This window comes from Crotalus tigris, unplaced genomic scaffold (assembly GCF_016545835.1).
Source record: "Crotalus tigris isolate CLP2741 ecotype Arizona unplaced genomic scaffold, ASM1654583v1 scf7180000023738.1706062, whole genome shotgun sequence".
NCBI classification, from domain to species: Eukaryota; Metazoa; Chordata; class Lepidosauria; order Squamata; family Viperidae; genus Crotalus; species Crotalus tigris.
Genome location: NW_024100150.1, coordinates 380,624 through 399,093, shown reverse-complemented (window position 1 = coordinate 399,093; position 18,470 = coordinate 380,624). Strand labels below are relative to the sequence as shown.

Here is an 18,470-nt window from a genome sequence, read left to right as displayed (position 1 = left end):
CAGGATTTAAAAAACAAATCTCAGAATAGGTTTCTGTATAGGTATAGTATAGGCCAGGGGTAGGCCACCTGGGCTCTTTTATGACTGGTGGACTTCAACTCCCAGAATTCCTGAGCCAGCATGAGGGAACCATGGCCTCTTCATGACTTGTGGACTTCAACTCCCAGAATTCCTGAGCCAGCATGGGGAAAACTTTGGCCCCTTCATGACTCATGGACTTCAACTCCCAGAATTCCTGAGCCAGCCATGCTGAGGGGAAAGGGAGAGGTTTCCAAGCTGAGCCATGCTGGCTGAGGAATTCTGGGAGTTGAAGTCCACCAGTCATAAAGCGGCCTCGGCCTACACCAGAGGTAGCCAACCTGGGCTCTTTTATGACTGGTGGACTTCAACTCCCAGAATTCCTGAGCCAGCCACGCTGAGGGGAAAGGGAGAGGGTTCCAAGTTGAGCCATGCTGGCTCAGGAATTCTGGGAGTTGAAGTCCACGAGTCATAAAAGGGCCAAGTTTGAAGACTCCTGTCTTAACTCTATGGAGGCTGGCTGAGGAATTCTGGGAGTTGAAGTCCACCAGTCATAAAAGAGCCAAGGTTGCCTACCCCTGCTCTAGGCCGATGAGGTCCTCCTGGCTTTCAGATCGTCAGGCATGGAGGAGCCTCCAGCGGCGCCTGGCCCAGGCGCAGGAGGGAAGCCGGCTCCAAGCGGGTTTCAGAAGCCCCTCTCTGGGCAGGAACGCCCACCGTTCCCGGGGTTGAAGCAGGGCCGCTCTTCCCCACCCCAAGACCTTGCCCCTTTCAGGTGGTCCTCGACTTACGACCACAACCGAGCCCCAAATTTCTGTTACTAAGCGAGACAATTTTCTGAGTTTTACCCCACGGCATGACCTTTTCCTGCCACAGTTGTTATGTAAATTGCTGCCGTTATTAAGCTAGTCACCCAGTTGTTATGTGAATCTGGCTCCCCGTTTGATTTTGCTCGCCAGAAAGACGCCAAAGAGGATCACGTGACACACACACCCACCCCGGAACGCTGCAACCGTCATAAATACGAGTCGGTGGCCAAGCGTCTGATCACGCGACTAGGAGGGAGGCGGCAGTGGATGAAACTGAAAAACTGCTCACTGTGTAACTTTGAACAGTCACTAAACGAATGGGTGTAAGGACCACCTGGGGCTCGGATGTCCTACCTCAGGCACCATTTGTGGACGGGGATGTTCCAGTTCTGCCAGAAGTAGGTCACTGACTCCGCGTTCCTGCAAAGGAGCAGCAGGATCAGAAGAGGCATGGGAGCGAAAGGCCGGTCTAGAAACGATGGGGCATCTCTATGCTCATAAGCCCTCTCCCCTCTCCTTTGCACGGGGGCAGGTTCCCTTTGCAGTAAGACCCTCATCCCCAACTCCCCGCCCTTTCTGGTGGTCTCCCACCGTCTGGAGCCCTCACTCTCCAAGACAAGGCTGATCTAGGCAGGTCTTGTGTTCAACTGAAGAGGAGGTGGTGGGTGGGAGATGGTTGAAAGTGTCTCCAGAAAGCAAGACAAGAAGGAACAGGGGGGGGACTCATCAAGGAGAGAAGCAACCGGGAATTCAGGAGGAACTTCCTGACTGTGAGGACAATTGACCAGTGGAACTGCTTGCCTCCAGAGGTTATGGGTGCTCCAACACTGGAGGGTTTTAAGAGAAGACTGAACAGCCACTTGTCTGAAATGGTATGGGATTTTGTGCTTGAGCAGGGGGTTGGACTAGAAGACCTCCAAGGTCTCTTTCAACTCTGTTATTTTGCATTTTATTCTGGACAAGAAGTAATAGGTGGAAAGCTCTTTAAAAGGAGAGAAGCAAGCTAGAACTAAGGAGACATTTCCTAATGTCTCCAAAAGTTGTGGGTGCTCCAACACGGGAGGTTTTTAAGAAGAGACTGAACAGTCACTTGTCTGAAATGGTATAGGGTCTCCTGCCTTGAGCAGGGGGTTGGACTAGAGGACCTTTGAGGTCCCTTCCAGCTCTATTCTGACTGATTGAAACATCTGCTTTGTCTTATTACCGTAGCCCATTTAGGGGATGTGGAAAAACCCCTTCCCTTTGCTCATCCAAAGGGAGTTACTTGTAATAACAACAACAATAATAATAATGAGAAGGAGGAGGAAGAGGAGAAGGGGAAGGAAGAGGTAGTAGTAGTAGTAGTAGGAAGGGACCTTGGAGGTCATCTAGTCCAACCCCGTGCAGGCAAGAAACCCTATACCATTTCAGACAAACGGCTGTCCTGTCTCTTCTTAAAAACTCCCAGTGTTGAAGCATTCATAGCTTCCATTTACTGCCGAAATGCAAGCGATCCAATGCCATTAGGATCACTCTGGACCATCTCAAAGTGCCAAGTCGGAGGGAGTCCTACAAGTGGCCCGTTCACAAAGATCCCACGCACAAAGACACACCGGCTGACTCACCACCAATCCCGGTAAAACTCTCGGTCCCCAAACTGCAAGATCTCGGCTAGAAAGTTCAGGCTGGAGTGGAAGTACCAGTAGAAGAAGATCAGCCAGATCAGGTGATTGGGAACCTGCAGGGACACGAGACAAAGGAGGCCCGTTGGTGCTCTTGGCTTCCTCCACAGCGGGAGGCTCCCAACAGGGCCCCTTTAAGACGGGTGGACTTCAACTCCCAGAATTCCCCAGCCAGCATGGCTGGCTGGGGAATTCTGGGAGTTGAAGTCCATACGTCATAACATGGCTGAGGTTGCCTGCAACGCCTCTTTTCCAATTGAGATATAGTCCTACGAAAAGAGATTTTCTAGGCACTTTCTATGACCAGTTTGGACTCTATGACATGTGCTGGCTGGGGAATTCTGGGAGTTTAAGTTTAAGTTTCAGTTTAAGTCCACATGTCTTAGAGCGGCCCTGTTTGGAGACTTCCAGGGACTGCCACATCCTGCAGGTAGACCATCACCCTGGGCCCAGAACTGGAGCTACCAACTTCCCTTGGAGAAGCAGGCCACGTTGGTGTCCCCCACACTGCCCCACTTCCCAGCTGAGCCTCCTCTCCTGCCTTCCAAGTGGAGACTACAGCTCCCAGGATCCCTAGCCAGCCATTTGTGGTACTTACCGCTAGCTTCAGCAGACGCTCAATCATCCTGGAGTAGTCCATGTCCTGCAAACCAAGAGTAGCTTCAGTCTTCTCCTTCCCCAAGGCAGCCGTGCCCCCCCCATCTCTCCCGGCTGCTCAACATTAACCCCAAGGTCTCCTCTAGATTGGCTGAGGCGTATCGGGCTCTGAATCTCCCAAGTTTCTAGACCTGTGGGCTTCCCCATTCGTTAATTTCCTAGCCAGCCAGGCGATTACTGAAATTTCCAGATCTGGAATTTGCCTCCAGAAGTTGTGGGTGCTCCATCAGTGGAGATTTTTAAAAACTGGGCAGCTATTAATCTGGAATGGGATAGCTATTCAGGGGGATGGACTAGAAGACCTCCAAGGTCCCCCTTCCAGCTGTGTTGTTGTATTAAAACGGACAGCTGAGAAATACTGTTCAGTGTGCTTAGACACGGAGCCCGCAGGGTTGGAGAAAAGACAAACCGGGGGGGGGGGGGAATCAAAATGCTTTCCCTTGCCCCCTACTGAGAAGCAGGTCCCACTCTTCCCCTGCAGGAGACAGATGCGAGGTTCAACCATAGAGAGGTCCTCCACATGGGAGAAAGCAGGGCTATTTTTACCACGAGCAATTAGGAGGGGGTCCTTACAATGAGGTATCTTAGAAGAGGCGTCTTCCGCAGATGTGCCCTCCCCTCAAAACAGACAAGCTTCTGAGGGGTCTTTGCTGTTCTCTGAGGTGTTTTTATGCAGACGTTTCGTTACCCAAACTAGGTAACGTCACCAGGGCTTGAAAGTTCACATGCTAGGGCAGGGGTCTTCAAACGTGGCCCTTTGATGACTTGTGGACTTCAACTCCCAGAATTCCTCAGCCAGGAGTCCACAAGCCATCAAAGGGCCACGTTGGAAGACCCCTGTCCTAGGGGCTTGCCCTCTCCGTGTTAGAGGGAACGGTCTTGCAGGTTCTTTAGTTGGGCTGTTTACTCCCGGCTGGCTTGCCAGGGCCTTGAATTGGGGGACTGTTTACATCTTGACCGAGTTAAATCTGTGCTCATCTGGGGGGGGGGGGTGACTGCCGGTGGGGAGGTGTTTTGGGTCTTTTCGTTCTCTTTCTGGCTTGTTGATCTTTGATCCTGTTGAACTTGGGTGCTGGGTTGTTTCCTTGCAGGCCTTCCGTGACCCCCACTAGGGAATATCATCCATGCTAGTTGGATGTTGGGAGGAGGAGGAGGGGGGGGGAGGAGGATTATAGAGAGTGCCTGCAGCTCTCTGAGCTTGGTTGTTTCCTTGCAGACGTTTCATGACCCAACTAGGGAATATCATCCATTTCCACCCTGAGGTACAAAGGTTCTCCTTTATCCATGCAAGATTCTAGTCCCTGGTGCTCCAGGGACCGTCAGCGAGGGAATAAGAAAAGCAGAGCTTACCCGGAAGGGCTTCATGGAGTTCTGAATTGTGGGCACCATCCACTAGAAGAGGAACACCAGAGACAAGTCGCTTATGGGCCATGTTGTCCGGGCCTAACCAACCCCTAAGAGTGGATCTCCTGCCCTGGGACTCGGACTGCTCCCTGGGCAGGAGAACAAGGTGCCGCGGGGGACCCTCTTCGCATGCACAGGAACTCCAGCTGTTCAAGGTCCTTGCCAATGAGACCCAACAGCTGCAGGGCTGTTCCAGAGCAGCCTTGACCAGAAGGAGCCATTCTGGTCCATTCAGGCTGGGGAAGGGGGGCCTGACCTTGGGATGGTCCCACCCTCCCAGCCTTCAAGTCTGCAACTCTGAACCAAGCCTGAGGAAGCCTCAGGGGCCTTGGGCTCACTTCCACACCACTGGAGCCCACCACCTCCCCTCCAAAAGGCCGGGGAGACCCCTCCCCAAGTCAGGATCGGAGCGCCTGGCCAGTCTCAATTCAGAAGCACCAGCAGCCCAACGCAGGGCCAAGTGCTGGCTTTGGGTCCCCAGCCCCAAAGGGCACAGCAACCCTCTCTGGGAAGGGAGGGGGCAGTCCTGCAGCCTCCCAGGGCCACCCCCCCCACTCCCTCCCCAGATCTGGGCTGCTCCAGAAACCCCCTGCCCCGTGAAGAGCAAGGTATCCTTGCGAAAAGCCAGGGGAAGCCCCCCCTCCCCCTGGCTCACCCTCCCAGTCACGGGGAAAGAGGGCAGGCCCAGAGCCCCCCACTCACCTGCTGGATCAGCCCCACCAGCAGCTGCAGGAGGAAGAGCTGGAGGAGGAGGAGGAGAGAAGCCATGGTGAGTGCAACCAGCAGCACCCTCTGACCCAACCGCTTCCCATCACTCTAAGCCATGTTTCTCAACCTTGACAATTTTAAGGCATGTGGACTTCAACTCCCACATGCCTTAAAATTGTCAAGGTTGAGAAACACTGCTCTAAGTGCCCGCCTGCAGCCTCTTGAGCCCGGGGCCCTTTCCCCAGGGAAGCCCTGGCCGAGGACTCACCGGAGAAGCGGCCAGAGCCTCCAATCTGACAGCTACTGACCCAACGGACCCGCTCCGGTTGCAGAAGGGCCCGGCTGTGGTCCCACCCAGCCGCTCGGGGTCAGCCTGGATGACCGAGGCGCCTCCGAGGACCAACGCTGCCCGTGCAGCTCGTTTCTAAACTCAGCCGCCCCACAGAGACGATCACGGGTGGCCTCCCCCCAATCGATCGGCGCTTACGACCCCAAATTTCCGTTGCTAAGCGAGACAGCTGCTAAGCAGGTTCCGCCCCGTTTTACGACCTTTCTTCCCACAGTTGTTATAGCGGATCGCTGCCGTGGTTAAGTTTGTCACACGGTTGTGAAGCGAATCTGGTTTCCCCTTAAATTTTATTGTCAGCCAGTCGCAAAAGGGGAGCGCGTCCTCTGGGGACGCCGCGACCGTCATAAATAGGAACCAGCCGCCAGGCGTCCGAATTTTGATTCCGTGACCACGGGGGGGGGGGTGCTGCAACGGTCGTTAAGTGTGGAAAACGGTCATAAGTCACTCCTCCTTCTAACCCCCCCGCCCCGCCCCCGGGGCTGGAGGGAGGACCCCTCCCCAGAAAGAGGCTCACCATCTCAAAAAGCCGCCGCAGAAGGAAGCGCTTGCGGATCCGTGGGGAACGGGGGAAGTTCAGCTCGTAGCACAGCGTGGGGGCCAGCAAGAAGTAGTAGAGATCTGCAGGGGGGGAGAGGGGGACCCTTATCGGGGGCCGAAAGCGAAGGATGGCATCCGCCTTCCACGGAGAAAAGAGAGAGCCGAAGGGGAGGGGGAGGACACGGCCATGTCGCCATCCAGACTGGGGGGGGATGGAACGAGACGCCGTTATCCACGGCCCCCCGACCACCGCATCCCACTCGGTTCCCGCCCCTCCCACGAGACCCCCCGGTCTCCTCACCTCTGTAAGTCAGGTTGTCTGGATAGGCCACCTCTTGTGGAGTCACGTTCCCATTGGCTTTCTGCGGCCCTGGAGCTGGAACAGAGAGAGAGAGAGAGAGAGAGACTGTGATCATGGTGGTGGTCCAGCTGGTCCAGGGAGAGACCCCCCCTCCTATTCCACCATCTCTGAGGGAAACACCGGTCAGGCACAAGCCAGCTCGTCCCTTCGGGTGCACAACCTGCCACTGCTTAGGTAGGCAACCTTGGTCCTTTTGTGACTGGTGGACTTCAACTCCCAGAATTCCTGAGCCAGCCTGGCTCAGCTTGGAAACTCTCCCTTTCCCCTCAGCATGGCTGGCTCAGGAATTCTGGGAGTTGAAGTCCAAAGTCTTAATGTTCCCATGGTTGGACACCCATAATGTAGACCAGGGGTAGGCCACCTTGGCCCTTTTATGACTGGTGGACTTCAACTCCCAGAATTCCTGAGCCAGCATGGCTCAGCTTGGAAACCTCTCCCTTTCCCCTCAGCATGGCTGGCTCAGGAATTCTGGGAGTCATAAAAGAGCCAAGGTGGCCTACCCCTGCCCTAGACCAGGGGTGAGGAACCTTGGCTCTTTTATGACTGGTGGACTTCAACTCCCAGAATTCCTCAGCCAGCCTCCATTTTGTTTGTTAGATTTAAGACAGGAGTCTTCAAACTTGGCTCTTTTATGATTCATGGACTTCAACTCCCAGAATTCCTGAGCCAGCATGACTCAGCTTGGAAACCTCCCTTTCCCCTCAGCATGGCTGGCTCAGGAATTCTGGGAGTTGAAGTCCACAAGTTATAAAAGGGCCAAGGTTGCCTACCCATGGGATGGGGGGGGACCCTGGAAGGCCCGGAAGTGGCTTGTGCCAGGCAAGAGGCAGGCAGGACCCCTGAATTGAGCATGGAGAAGGAGTAACACGCAGCAGGCCAGAAGTTTCCATCTCAGCCCACCTGGGGGTGTCCCGAGGCAGCATTGGCAGACTCCCCCATCAGCCAGACTGGGAGAAGTTCACTCAAGAGCATCCCAAAGATGCTTTTTCAGGAAGCAACTGGACTCTCTTGTTTTTCTCTGAAGACGTTTCGCTTCTCCTCCCAGAAGCTTCTTCAGCTGATTGGAGGGTGGGGAATGGAAGGATTTATACTCCTTGCGGACAGCTGGTCCTTTGCATCCTTTTAGAGAGTCGTTGAGGCCACCTGGAGGTTTGTTTGTGTCCTCAGGGTCACCTGAGTGGTGCAAATGGGTGTGGAGCCTTCCTGGAAGTGTTGAAAGGACTGTGTGGTGGAGGGGGAGGGATAGGACATCCTCTATCTCCAGTCTACCACACCGTCCTTTCAACAGTCCCAAGAAGGCTCCACACCCATTTATTTCACTCAGGTGACCCTGAGGACACAGGTGAGCCTCCAGGTGGCCTCAACGACTGTCTAAAAGGATGCAAAGGGCCAGGAAGGAATATAAATCCTTTCCCACCATCCCGTCAGAGCTGAAGAAGCTTCTTGGATGAGGAGCGAAACTTCCTCAAAGGGAAAAAAAACAACAAGAAAGTCCACTTGCCTCTTGGGACAACCATGACCTGGGTGGTGGAGAATCTCCAGAGACCTTCAGTCTGAAGAACAGCCATTGAAATGCTACCACCCCTAAGCACCAATACAGGAAGGTTGACGTTCCTCAACCAAAACATCTCCTTCCCAAAGGCCACTAACTCAACCATCAGTAGCTGGACCCACAAACCAGATGTTCCTCGGCCACCTGCTTCTCTCTCTCTCCCTCCCCACAAAGCACCCCTTCCTCCCCCCATGCTAGTCCTCCCACTTGGGCCATCCCAACCCGTGGGCCTGCTGAGGAACCCAGATCAGAAGAGGTCCCTCCGTGCTCACCTGTGTGCCCTCGGGCGGCTTTTGCTGACTGCTTCTGGCGGCACCACTTGTTGACATCCCTGAAGGAGAAGAGCTTGAGGAAGAGAACGGTGTGGACGGAGAGGGCAAAAACAGCCCCAACTGTGGAAGAGGATAAGAAAGGGAGGGTGAGAGGAGACACAGATCACGTGGTCTCTGAGGTGGGATAGCCCTGAAGAATTCGTGGCCTTGGTGAAGAATCCAAGACTCAGCTGGGAAGGAAAGGACGGGGCGAAGCTGTCTGGACAGGATGCCTCTAGATCAGAGGTCCCCCCAACCTTTTGGGCACCAGGGACCGGTTCCGTGGAGAGAGGTTTTTCCACGGACCAGAGAGAGCGTGGTTTTATGTGCTGCCTGCATCCCACGGATGGGGCTTTGCTTGTTTGTGCAGACCGGTTGCTGGTATGCTGTGGCCCACGGACTGGGGAGTTGGGGGACCCCTGCTCTAGAAGGCTGCAAGGAAGAGGTCCACTGCGGCCTCGGGAACTGAAGCAGCCTCTCGTGTCCCCCAGATTCTTCCTTCTCTCCCGAACAATGAAACAGCAGGACAAGAAGCAACGGATGGAAACTAACCAAGGAGAGAAGCAACCTAGAACTAAGGAGAAATTTCCTGACAGTGAGAACAATTAACCAGTGGAACAACCTGCCTCCAGAAGCGCTGAATGTTCCAACACTGTAAGTTTTTAAGAAGAGACTGGACAGCCATTTGTCTGAAATGGTATAGGGTTTCCTGCCTGAGCAGGGGGTTGGACTAGATGACCTCCAAGATCCCTTCCAACTTTACTATTATTATTATTAAATGAGCCCAAACATCTGGTGGGCCATGATCAGAAGGACTTGGGGGTGGGAGGACATGAGGGGCTACATCAAAGAAAAGGAGGGGTCCAAGCTATTCTCCAAAGCGCCTGAAGGCAGGACAAGAAACAACGGATGGAAGCTAATCAAGGAGAGAAACAACCTGGAATTAAGGAGAAACTTCCTGACTGGGAGAACAATCAGCCAGTGGAACAGTTTGCTACCAGAAGTTGTGGGTGCTCCATCACTGGAGGTTTTTAAAAAAAGACACTAGACCGGGGGTCTTCAAACTTGGCCCTTTTGTGACTTGTGGACTTCAACTCCCAGAATTCCTCATGCCTGGCTGAGGAATTCTGGGAGTTGAAGTCCACAAGTCATAAAAGGGCCAAGTTTGAAGACCCCTGGACTAGACAGCCACTTGTCTGAGATGGTATAGGTTCTCCTGCTTGAGCAAGGGGTTGGACTAGAAGACCTCCAAGGTCCCTTCCAACATCTCTTATGCTGTGGTTCCTTGGCCAACCTGGAGGAGAGATGCAGCCCCATCCACGAACAGCTCACAGGGAGCAGAGCAGGCTGTGTTCAGGCAAGACAGTCCAAGCACCAGGTTGCCCCAAGACCCCCACCCAGCCCATTCCCACAAGACATCCTGGCCGGCCAGGCGCCCATCACCGGACAGCACCCACCTGGCGTGATGGTGGTGACCGCCAGCACCACCAGGGCCGGGAAGCACAAGACCATCAGCAGGTTGAATATGTGCAGGACGGTCCCGCTGCGCTCTGATAAGGAGCCCTGAAGCACATAGGAAAGGGGCTCATCTTAATACACAGAATCAGAGCCCCCCCCAACCCCCAAAGGTTTAAGCACAGCCCAGACCCCACCAGGAACATTGTAATTCTCATTCTGACTCAAATCTGATCTGGAAAGGTACAATATCAATGCCTTACACACACACACACACACACACACACACACACACACACACACACACACACAGAGTTCTTAATATTTTATCAGCAACATATTGTCTGGGTTCCAATATTTAACTTCCTAATACATATTAAGTTCCTTTCTCTCTAGCCATTGATAAAAAGTATCCCGTGTTCTAAATATATAATTTAGCGATATAATTTTATCATATTTTATCTATATTTTAAATTACGGTGCTCTGTTTTAGTTTCATTTCAGACTGTATTTTCTTCCGATTCCATTTTAAGTCGTATTTTACTCTAATCCAGTGTTTCTCAACCTTGACAATTTTAAGGCATGTGGACTTCAACTCCCAGAATTCCACAGCCAGCAATGAGGATGCTGGCTGTGGAATTCTGGGAGTTGAAGTCCACATGCCTTAAAATTGTCAAGGTTGAGAAACACTGCTCTAATCCCATTTTAAATTGTATTTTATCGAATTTCATTTTAAATTGCTTTTATCAAACTTTAGTAATAATTTGTTGCTGGAACTTTGCACTTGGATATGGCTCAAGGGCTAATCAATAAAGATTTATTTTATGACTAGTGGACTTCAACTCACAGAATTCCTCAGCCAGCATGCCTGGCTGAGGGATTCTGGGAGTTGAAGTCCACAAGTCATGAAAGGGCCAAGTTTGAAGACCCCTGTTCTAAAGTATACTGAGCTTCTTTCTCTTTCATTTTCAATGTCCACCTGTCCATTTCTGCACAATCTAGAATTTTTTTTGATTAACTCTTCCTCCTTTGGTAATTCTGCATTTTTCCAATGTTGAGCGAATACAACTCTTGCTGTAGTTAATACATGTAATATGAAATATATACATTCTTTCTCATAATTTCCTACAATTACACCTAACAAAAATAATTCTGGCTTAAAATCTATATACCAGACCCCATCAGGAACATTGTAACATTGTCCAATTGTGGTCACTTTAACACTTGTGGACTTCAATTCCCAGAATTCCCCAGCCAGCATGCACTGGCTGGGGAATTCTGGGAGTTGAAGTCCACAGGTCTGAAAGTTGTCTACATCCAGTCTTTACCCATGAATTGCCCTGAAAGGGTCACCATGAAAGAAAGCTGGAGACACCACACACAAACCCACAATAACCATCACAATAACCAGCAACCACCCACCCACCCACCCACCCACCCACTGGCTCTTTTGCTCAAGATTTTGTTCTCAAAGGCCACAAAGGGCAAAGGATTCCACTAGTCCTCAACTTACAGCCACAACGGAGGCCAAATTTCCCTTGCTAAACAAGATAGCTGTTACAAGTGAGTTTATAAGTGAATCCCTGTGGTTGTTAAGTTAGCGACATGGCTGTTAAGTGAAATCTGGCTCCCCCCGCTGACTTGGCTTGTCAGACGGTCATAAAAAGGGGATCGCGCCACTCCGGGACACGGCGACCGTCGTCAAGTACGAGTCAGTTGCCAAGCGTCCGAATTTTGATCACGCGACCTTGAGGCTGTTGCAACGGCCGTTAAGTGTGAAAAACGGTCATAAGCCACTTTTTCCAGTGGTGTTGTGACTTTGAACCATCACTAAGGGAATTGCTGTAAGTTGAGGACTGCCTCTGCTTAAACCACCGAATGCCAAATTTCCAGGAGAAGACCTGAGTGAGTGTGAGTGAGACGAGAGTCTCTAAATTTGACATTGATTTAATTAAGAATATTTATAGGGCTGCCCAAGTGAGCCCCGGGTGGCTTGCAAAGATAAAAACCTAACATAAAACACTAGAAAGCAATAAGCCACTGATCCTTGCCCAGTGACAACAGTTAACTGAGTTAATTGATCTGCAAATAAATAAAGGAAAGGGAATAAAAGCCAAGGGACGTCGCCCCCTGCTCACCGCCGCCAGCTTCTTCTCCAGGTGCAGAGCGACCAGCGCGAAGCCGTTGGCCCCTGGAAAGAAAAGCACAAGAATGGGGGTCTTGGTCGCCCACAAGCCAGCCCCAAATGTGCCCCCCCGCTCCCCCAAAGGCCTCAGGCTTCCACGAAACCTATGCAAAGCCCCTTTCTGCCGGAACACACCCTTGGCCTTCCCCGTGTCATGCCGGGGTGTCCTGAACTGGACCTCCCCCCTCCCAGCAAAATTTCAGGGGTTCAAGTGATACAGAGGCAGTAGGAACTCCCCCTCCCCCAAAGGAAGGGCAGAAAAGGGGGGAGGCAAAGCTGGCTCACCAATAACAAGGCATGGCGCTGGCCAGCTGTAGGGATCCTTCAGAAACAAGGAGGTGACTTGGATGGGGTCCACAAGGATGCCATACCTGAAAAGTAAAGAATCTCGTTGGCTGCAGGCCAAATGGGGTGGGGGGAGTGGGGGAAGGAGGGGCAGTCTGCTGAGAGATGTGGCAGCCTGTCAGCCCCCCCCCCCTTGCCCCCAGCAAAGTGTTATCTATTTGCAGCCCAGATTTCTGCACTTTAAGGCGTCCTTGGGGCTCTCTGAACCTGCTTGTTTTCTTGCAGATATTTCATTACCCAAACTAGGTATCATCATCAATGTTAGTCCTCTGTAGTTTGAACACTGCACCCCCCCCCAAAAAAAATCTTTCCCAGAGGATTCCAGGATTCTTAAGCAAGAGGAAGGGAGGGGCCTGCCCCCCCCAGTAAGGAAATGGTCTAACCATGCTTTGCTTCATACACAAGGCTGCGTTGTGCACTGGAGGGGTGCATGCGCAGCGAGCACTGCACAAATTTCTCCCTTTTGTGAAAGTGCCCCCTGTAGGAGAAGGAGTTGCAGAGAAGTATTTTATGTGCATGCAGCACTGTAGCTGCAGGAGACTCCAGACTGGAGTGGAGAGGGAAACCTGGAATTGGGGATGTCTAGTTTAATGAAGAGAAGGACGAGGGGGGACAGGATAGCAGTTTTCCAGTATCTCAGGGGCTGCCCCAAAGAAGAGGGAGTCTAGCTATTCTCCAAAGCGCCTGAAGGCAGGACAAGAAGCAACGGGTGGAAACTAAGGAGTGAAGCAACCTGGAACTAAGGAGAAGCTTCCTGACAATGAGAACAATTAACCAGTGGAACAACCTGCCTCCAGAAGTGGTGAATGTTCCAACACTAGAAGTTTTTAAGAAGAGACTGGACAGCCATTTGTCCGAAATGGTATAGGGTTTCCTGCCTGAGCAGGGGGTTGGACTAGATGACCTCCAACGTCCCTTCCAACTTCATTATTATTACTACTACTACTACTTACTACTACTACTACTACTACTACTACTACTACTACTACTACTACCACCTTTGAGGTCACCAAATGCCACAATGGAGGCTCTGAAGCAAATCAGCCTCTAAACCAGTGTTTCTCAACCTTGACCATTTTAAGGCATGTGGACTTCAACTCCCAGAATTCCACAGCCAGCATTGCTGGCTGTGGAATTCTGGGAGTTGAAGTCCACATGCCTTAAAATGGTCAAGGTTGAGAAACACTGCTCTAAACCAACCTTGGCCCCTTTTAAGACTTGTGGACTTCAACTCCCAGAATTCCTCAGCTGGCTGAGTCTCCATTTGGAAGGGAGGAGAGGAGGCCCAGCTGGGAAGTGGGGCTAGTGGGCAGTGTGGGGGACACCAATGTGGCCTGCTTCTCTAAGGGACGTTGGTAGCTCCCGTTCTGGGCCAGCATGGTGGTCCACCTGCAGGATGTGGCTGTCCCTGGAACGTGTCTTTCAGGGCAAACTTAAAAATGGCTCCCTCCTGTGTCAGAGCCCAAGCCCCCCCCCCCCCACGACCCCTGCAAGGGGCTGCCTCTTGCCAGGCAGGCAGCAGGAGACTGAGGGCATGCAGAGCCATGGGGAGCCACAGGGTGGCAGCACCAGCCTTGCCAATCTGCCAGAAATAGAAAGACGCCAGGCTGTTTCTGTGGTACCCTGGTATAGCCTGGTACCCTGGCATAGGGCTGCAGGAGGAGCAGAACCTGGGGGTGGGGGGGGAGGTCACCCCCTTTCCTACTCCATTCAGTCACAGCTTTGTTCCATACAGCAGGGGTCCCCAACCTTGGCAACTTTAAGACCTGTGGACTTCAACTCCCAGAATTCCTCAGCCAGCATGCACTGGCTTGGCACCCCCAGGGCGATCTCTTGCGAAGGGCAACCCTTTTGCCCCCTGGAAGGGACCTTCGGGCGGTGGTCCCTTTCTGACCACCCCTTCCCGGCAGGGAGGGGGCCTGGCACTTACTTGATGAGGTTCTCCAGGAAGAGCCGGGCGTTGCTGAGGACCTGCGGGAGACAAGAGAGGTCAGGCGGGAAGGGGACGGGGGCCCGATCCACCCGGAGCCAGGGCGGATCATGCAGCTGAACCACCGCAGCCGTTAAGCGAGTAACACGGTCGTTAAGTGAATCTGGATTCCCAACTGACTTCCCTGGCCAGTAGGTTGCAAAAGGGGGATCGTGTGACCCCGGGACATTGCGGCCGTCGTATATATGTGTCAGTTGCCAAGCGTCCGAATTTTGATCACGTGATCACAGGGGATGGGTGAAAAAACGATCGTAAGTCACTTTTGTCAGGGCTGTCGTAACTCTGAACGGTCACTGAATGAATTGTTATAAGTTGAGGACTGCCTGTATTATTTACTGAATTTACTGACAGAGGACAAATACACTATCCATATAATTACATACGAAACTTCTACAGAAATAATAATAACAACAACAACGGAGAAAGAGGATGAGGAGGAGGAGAAGGAAGAGGGAAGAAGGAAGGAAGGAAGGAAGGAAGGAAGGAAGGAAGGAAGGAAGGAAGGAAGGAAGGAAGGAAGGAAGGAAGGAAGGAAGGAAGGAAGGAAGGAGAAAAGAAGGAGAAATAGGAGGAGAAGAAGAAAGAAGAAGAAGAAGAAGAAGAAGAAGAAGAAGAAGAAGAAGAAGAGGAGGAGGAGGAGGGGGGAGGAGGAGGAGGAGGAGGAGGAGGAGGAGAAGGAGAAGAAGAAAGAGGAGGAGGAGAAGGAGAAGAAGAAGGAGGAGGAGGAGAAGGGTACTTTGGAGGTCATCTAGTCTAACCCCATTCAGGCAGGAAACCCTGTACCATTTCCCTCTGCGCCCTTTGTTGGAACATCTAGCCCAGTGGTTCTCCACCTGTGGGTCGGGACCCCATTTGGGGTCGAATGACCATTTCACGGGGGTCACCAAACAACGCAGTCCGCCATTTTTTTCCCCCTTTTCCTTAGCTGTGCTACTCCCTTTTATTCTATTGGCTTTTGAAAGATGATAGAGTCTAATTCTATTGGCTTTCAAAAGCCAATAGGAATTGTCCAGGCTGTCTCTGCCCTGCTGCCCTGCCAAAAGTCCCATTCTGCAAACGGTGCTGCACCAGTTGAGTAGTCCTCGACTTACGACCGGTTGGGGGTCGCGGTATTAAAAAGGTTGAGAACCACTGATCTAGCCCAACCCAGGGATTTATTGAAACAATGTTGCAGTGTGAGAAAATAAGCACCACTCAAAATGAGATGCAAACTATATTAAAATTAATTCAAGAATCAATACAAAAAAATCATGAAGAGACAAAAAGTAACTTTGATAAATTAAACGAACAAATCTCGGACATAAAGACACAATTTGAAGTCCACCACCAAATGATTGTTAAAAATGAACAAAGAATTCAGTAAATGGAAAATAGATCAGATGATATTGACAAAAAAATGGAAATACTAATGCAAGAAAATGAAAAATTAGAACAAGCAAAGCAAAATCTAGAAGGAGCAGTGGCAATCTTAGAAATAGAGAAAGCGGAACACTACTTAAGTTTTCAAAATATTCCTGAAAACAGAGAAGAAAATATAGCAATTGTGATTATTGATCTCCTGGCAGAGGCTTTGAAAGCAGACAGAGCAGAGATGCAAATGGAGATAGATGAAATATTTTGAATGAATTCAAGCTACACAAGGAAAGGCAAACTACCCAGAGAAGTGCATGTGAGATTTATAAAGAAAACAGGAGATGAAATACTGAGAAAAGTTAGAGATGAACTATTACAATACAAAAATAAAGAAATTGTGGTCTTAAAGATACCCAAGAGAGTAAGAGATACTTGAAGACAATATAAGTTCTTAACTACAAAGCTGATTGCAAAAAGCATAAATTTCAGATGGTTAATGCCAGAAGGGATTTTAATCAACTAGAATAATACAAAATACCGATTGGATTCAGTTTGGAAAGCAGAAGATTTTGATGAAAGAAACCGAGCATTCTTAGATGAAGGAGTGCAACATCAACAAGAGGAGAGAAAAGATCAGAAACAAAGAGAAGAAGCAACCGAACAAGTAATTATACAAACAGGAGAACAGAAAGAGAAATCTGATCGTGAAGGAACCGCCAGAGAACAGAGGATCACGAGATCAACTAGACCAGTGATGGCGAACCTTTTAGAGACCAAATGCCCAAACTGAAACCCAAAACCCACTTACGTATCATCAGGTGCCGGGTGGGCATGGCCCATTGGGTGGGTGTGGTCAATTGTGCGGCATGGCCTGTTGGGTGGACGTGGCTGCGGTGGTAACAGCAGACTGGTTGGGACTAAAAAGTTCAATGAATCAATTCTAACTTTGCGAGATCTTTTTTTTCCCCATGAGAAGTTGAAATTGATTAAGCTTTTTTTTTTTTGCCGGTGGCAGAGGCCTAAAGCGAAAAGGTTTTATAAAACCCAGCTGAAGGCCTAGAACTGGGGCAATGCCACATGTGCCCACAAAAAAGGCTCTGCGTGCCACTTGTGGCACGCATGCCATAGGTTTGCCACCACTGGACTAGACCTAAATATAAATAATTGAAATGGAGAAAGAAAATGGATTTTTTTCAGTGAATATAAATGGACTAAACTCCCCATCAAAAAAAAAACCTAATTTTTTAGAAAACTACAGAAATTAAATATAATTTGTTTGCAAGAGACACATATAAAGAAAACAATATTATAAGCTGTTGGAATACCCCAAAATTGGGAAACTTTATTATGCATCAGCACAACAGAAAAAAAGAAATGTTGCTGTATATATTAAAGATTCTAAAATGATTTATTCAGATGAAGAAAGAAGAATTGTGATGGTAGAAATATACTTACATCAAAAACAAACATTGTCAGTAGTAATCTACGCACCAAATAATAACCAGGAAGAATTCTATCAAATTCTCCATAGAAAAATAATAGAAATGGAGTACCAAAATATTTGTTTAGTAGGAGACTTTAATGTGATAGTGGATGGGACATTAGACTATAAAAATAGTAAAATAGGAAAAACTGGAAGAAGAAGATTACCTAAGACCTTTTTTAATATGATAGAAGAAATTGAAATACAAGATGTTTGGAGGGAAATTAATCCAGAAAAATTACAATATACATTTTAATCGAAAAGTCAAAAATCTTGGTCCAGAATCGATATGATCTGGATGACATCTGAACTGAGGATAAATATGCAGGAAATTGAGATAGAACCAGGTGGAAAGGAAGACAAAAAAAATCAAGATGGACTTTGAACCAATCTATATTAAAAGAAAGAGAATTTATAGAACTAGCAAAAAAAATGGAGTTTTTCTTCAAAGAAAACAAAAAAGAAGCTACTACAACATTACAAAATGTATGGGATACAGCCAAAGCATAATTTAGAGATATAGCTATAACATACACGGCAAAAAAACCCAAAAAACAGAAAAGACAGCAATATGTACTATTAAAAGAAAAAATTGAAAAACTAGAATCAGAACTACAAATGAATCCTCAAAAGAAGATTCTGAAAAGAGAAATGGAAACAATAAAACACAAACTGAATCTGTTGGATTCAGAAAAAGTGGCCCAGCAAATAAAACGAGCAAAACAAAACTTTTTTGAAAATGCAAATAAACCAGGAAGATGGCTAGCTTATAAACTTGAAAAACAGAAAGAGAAGAAAATGATAAATAAGTTAGTAGATGAAAAAGGTTGCCTACAATTTAAAAACGAAGAAATAAAAAAGATAATCAAAGAATATTACAAGAAACTGTATGACATAGAAGAAATTCCAAGAGAGAGAATGAGCCAATATCTGGAAGAAAATAACCTTCCAAAATTTTCAGAAACCTGTAAGAGTATGTTAGAGGAAAAAATAACAATGATGGAAATAACAGAGGCCATAAGAAGACAAAAAGAAAAAAAATGAGAAAACACCGGGGCCAGATGGACTATCGGCGGAGTTATATAAAGCTTCACAAGATATACTAATTGAACCGCTGAAAGACGTTTGCAATGAACTTTTGTTGGAGGCTAAACTTTTACCCAAATACGTGGATAGAAGCAAATATTACCTTAATACCAAAAGAAGACTCAGATTTTTAGTTCAATAATGGCAGAGAGACTGAAAAGATTCTTAACTGAATTTAGACCAAAATGGTTTTTTGCCAAAGAGAC

At 49.2% G+C, this 18,470-nt stretch overlaps 1 protein-coding gene across 1 annotated transcript in view; it reads right to left on the bottom strand.

Annotated features, from left to right (window-relative positions):
• Positions 1 to 18,470, bottom strand: part of DGAT1 (diacylglycerol O-acyltransferase 1) — a 38,299-nt gene that overhangs the window by 3,328 nt on the left and 16,501 nt on the right. The window contains exons 3-14 of the mRNA XM_039321354.1: positions 14,283 to 14,323; positions 12,293 to 12,378; positions 11,961 to 12,013; positions 9,825 to 9,930; positions 8,329 to 8,448; positions 6,445 to 6,519; positions 6,121 to 6,224; positions 5,252 to 5,290; positions 4,496 to 4,537; positions 3,087 to 3,131; positions 2,432 to 2,544; positions 1,182 to 1,247 (exon numbers count right to left, since the gene is read on the bottom strand). Coding sequence (XP_039177288.1) covers positions 1,182 to 1,247; positions 2,432 to 2,544; positions 3,087 to 3,131; positions 4,496 to 4,537; positions 5,252 to 5,290; positions 6,121 to 6,224; positions 6,445 to 6,519; positions 8,329 to 8,448; positions 9,825 to 9,930; positions 11,961 to 12,013; positions 12,293 to 12,378; positions 14,283 to 14,323 — 890 coding nt within the window. The remainder of the gene's footprint in view (positions 1 to 1,181; positions 1,248 to 2,431; positions 2,545 to 3,086; positions 3,132 to 4,495; positions 4,538 to 5,251; positions 5,291 to 6,120; positions 6,225 to 6,444; positions 6,520 to 8,328; positions 8,449 to 9,824; positions 9,931 to 11,960; positions 12,014 to 12,292; positions 12,379 to 14,282; positions 14,324 to 18,470) is intronic.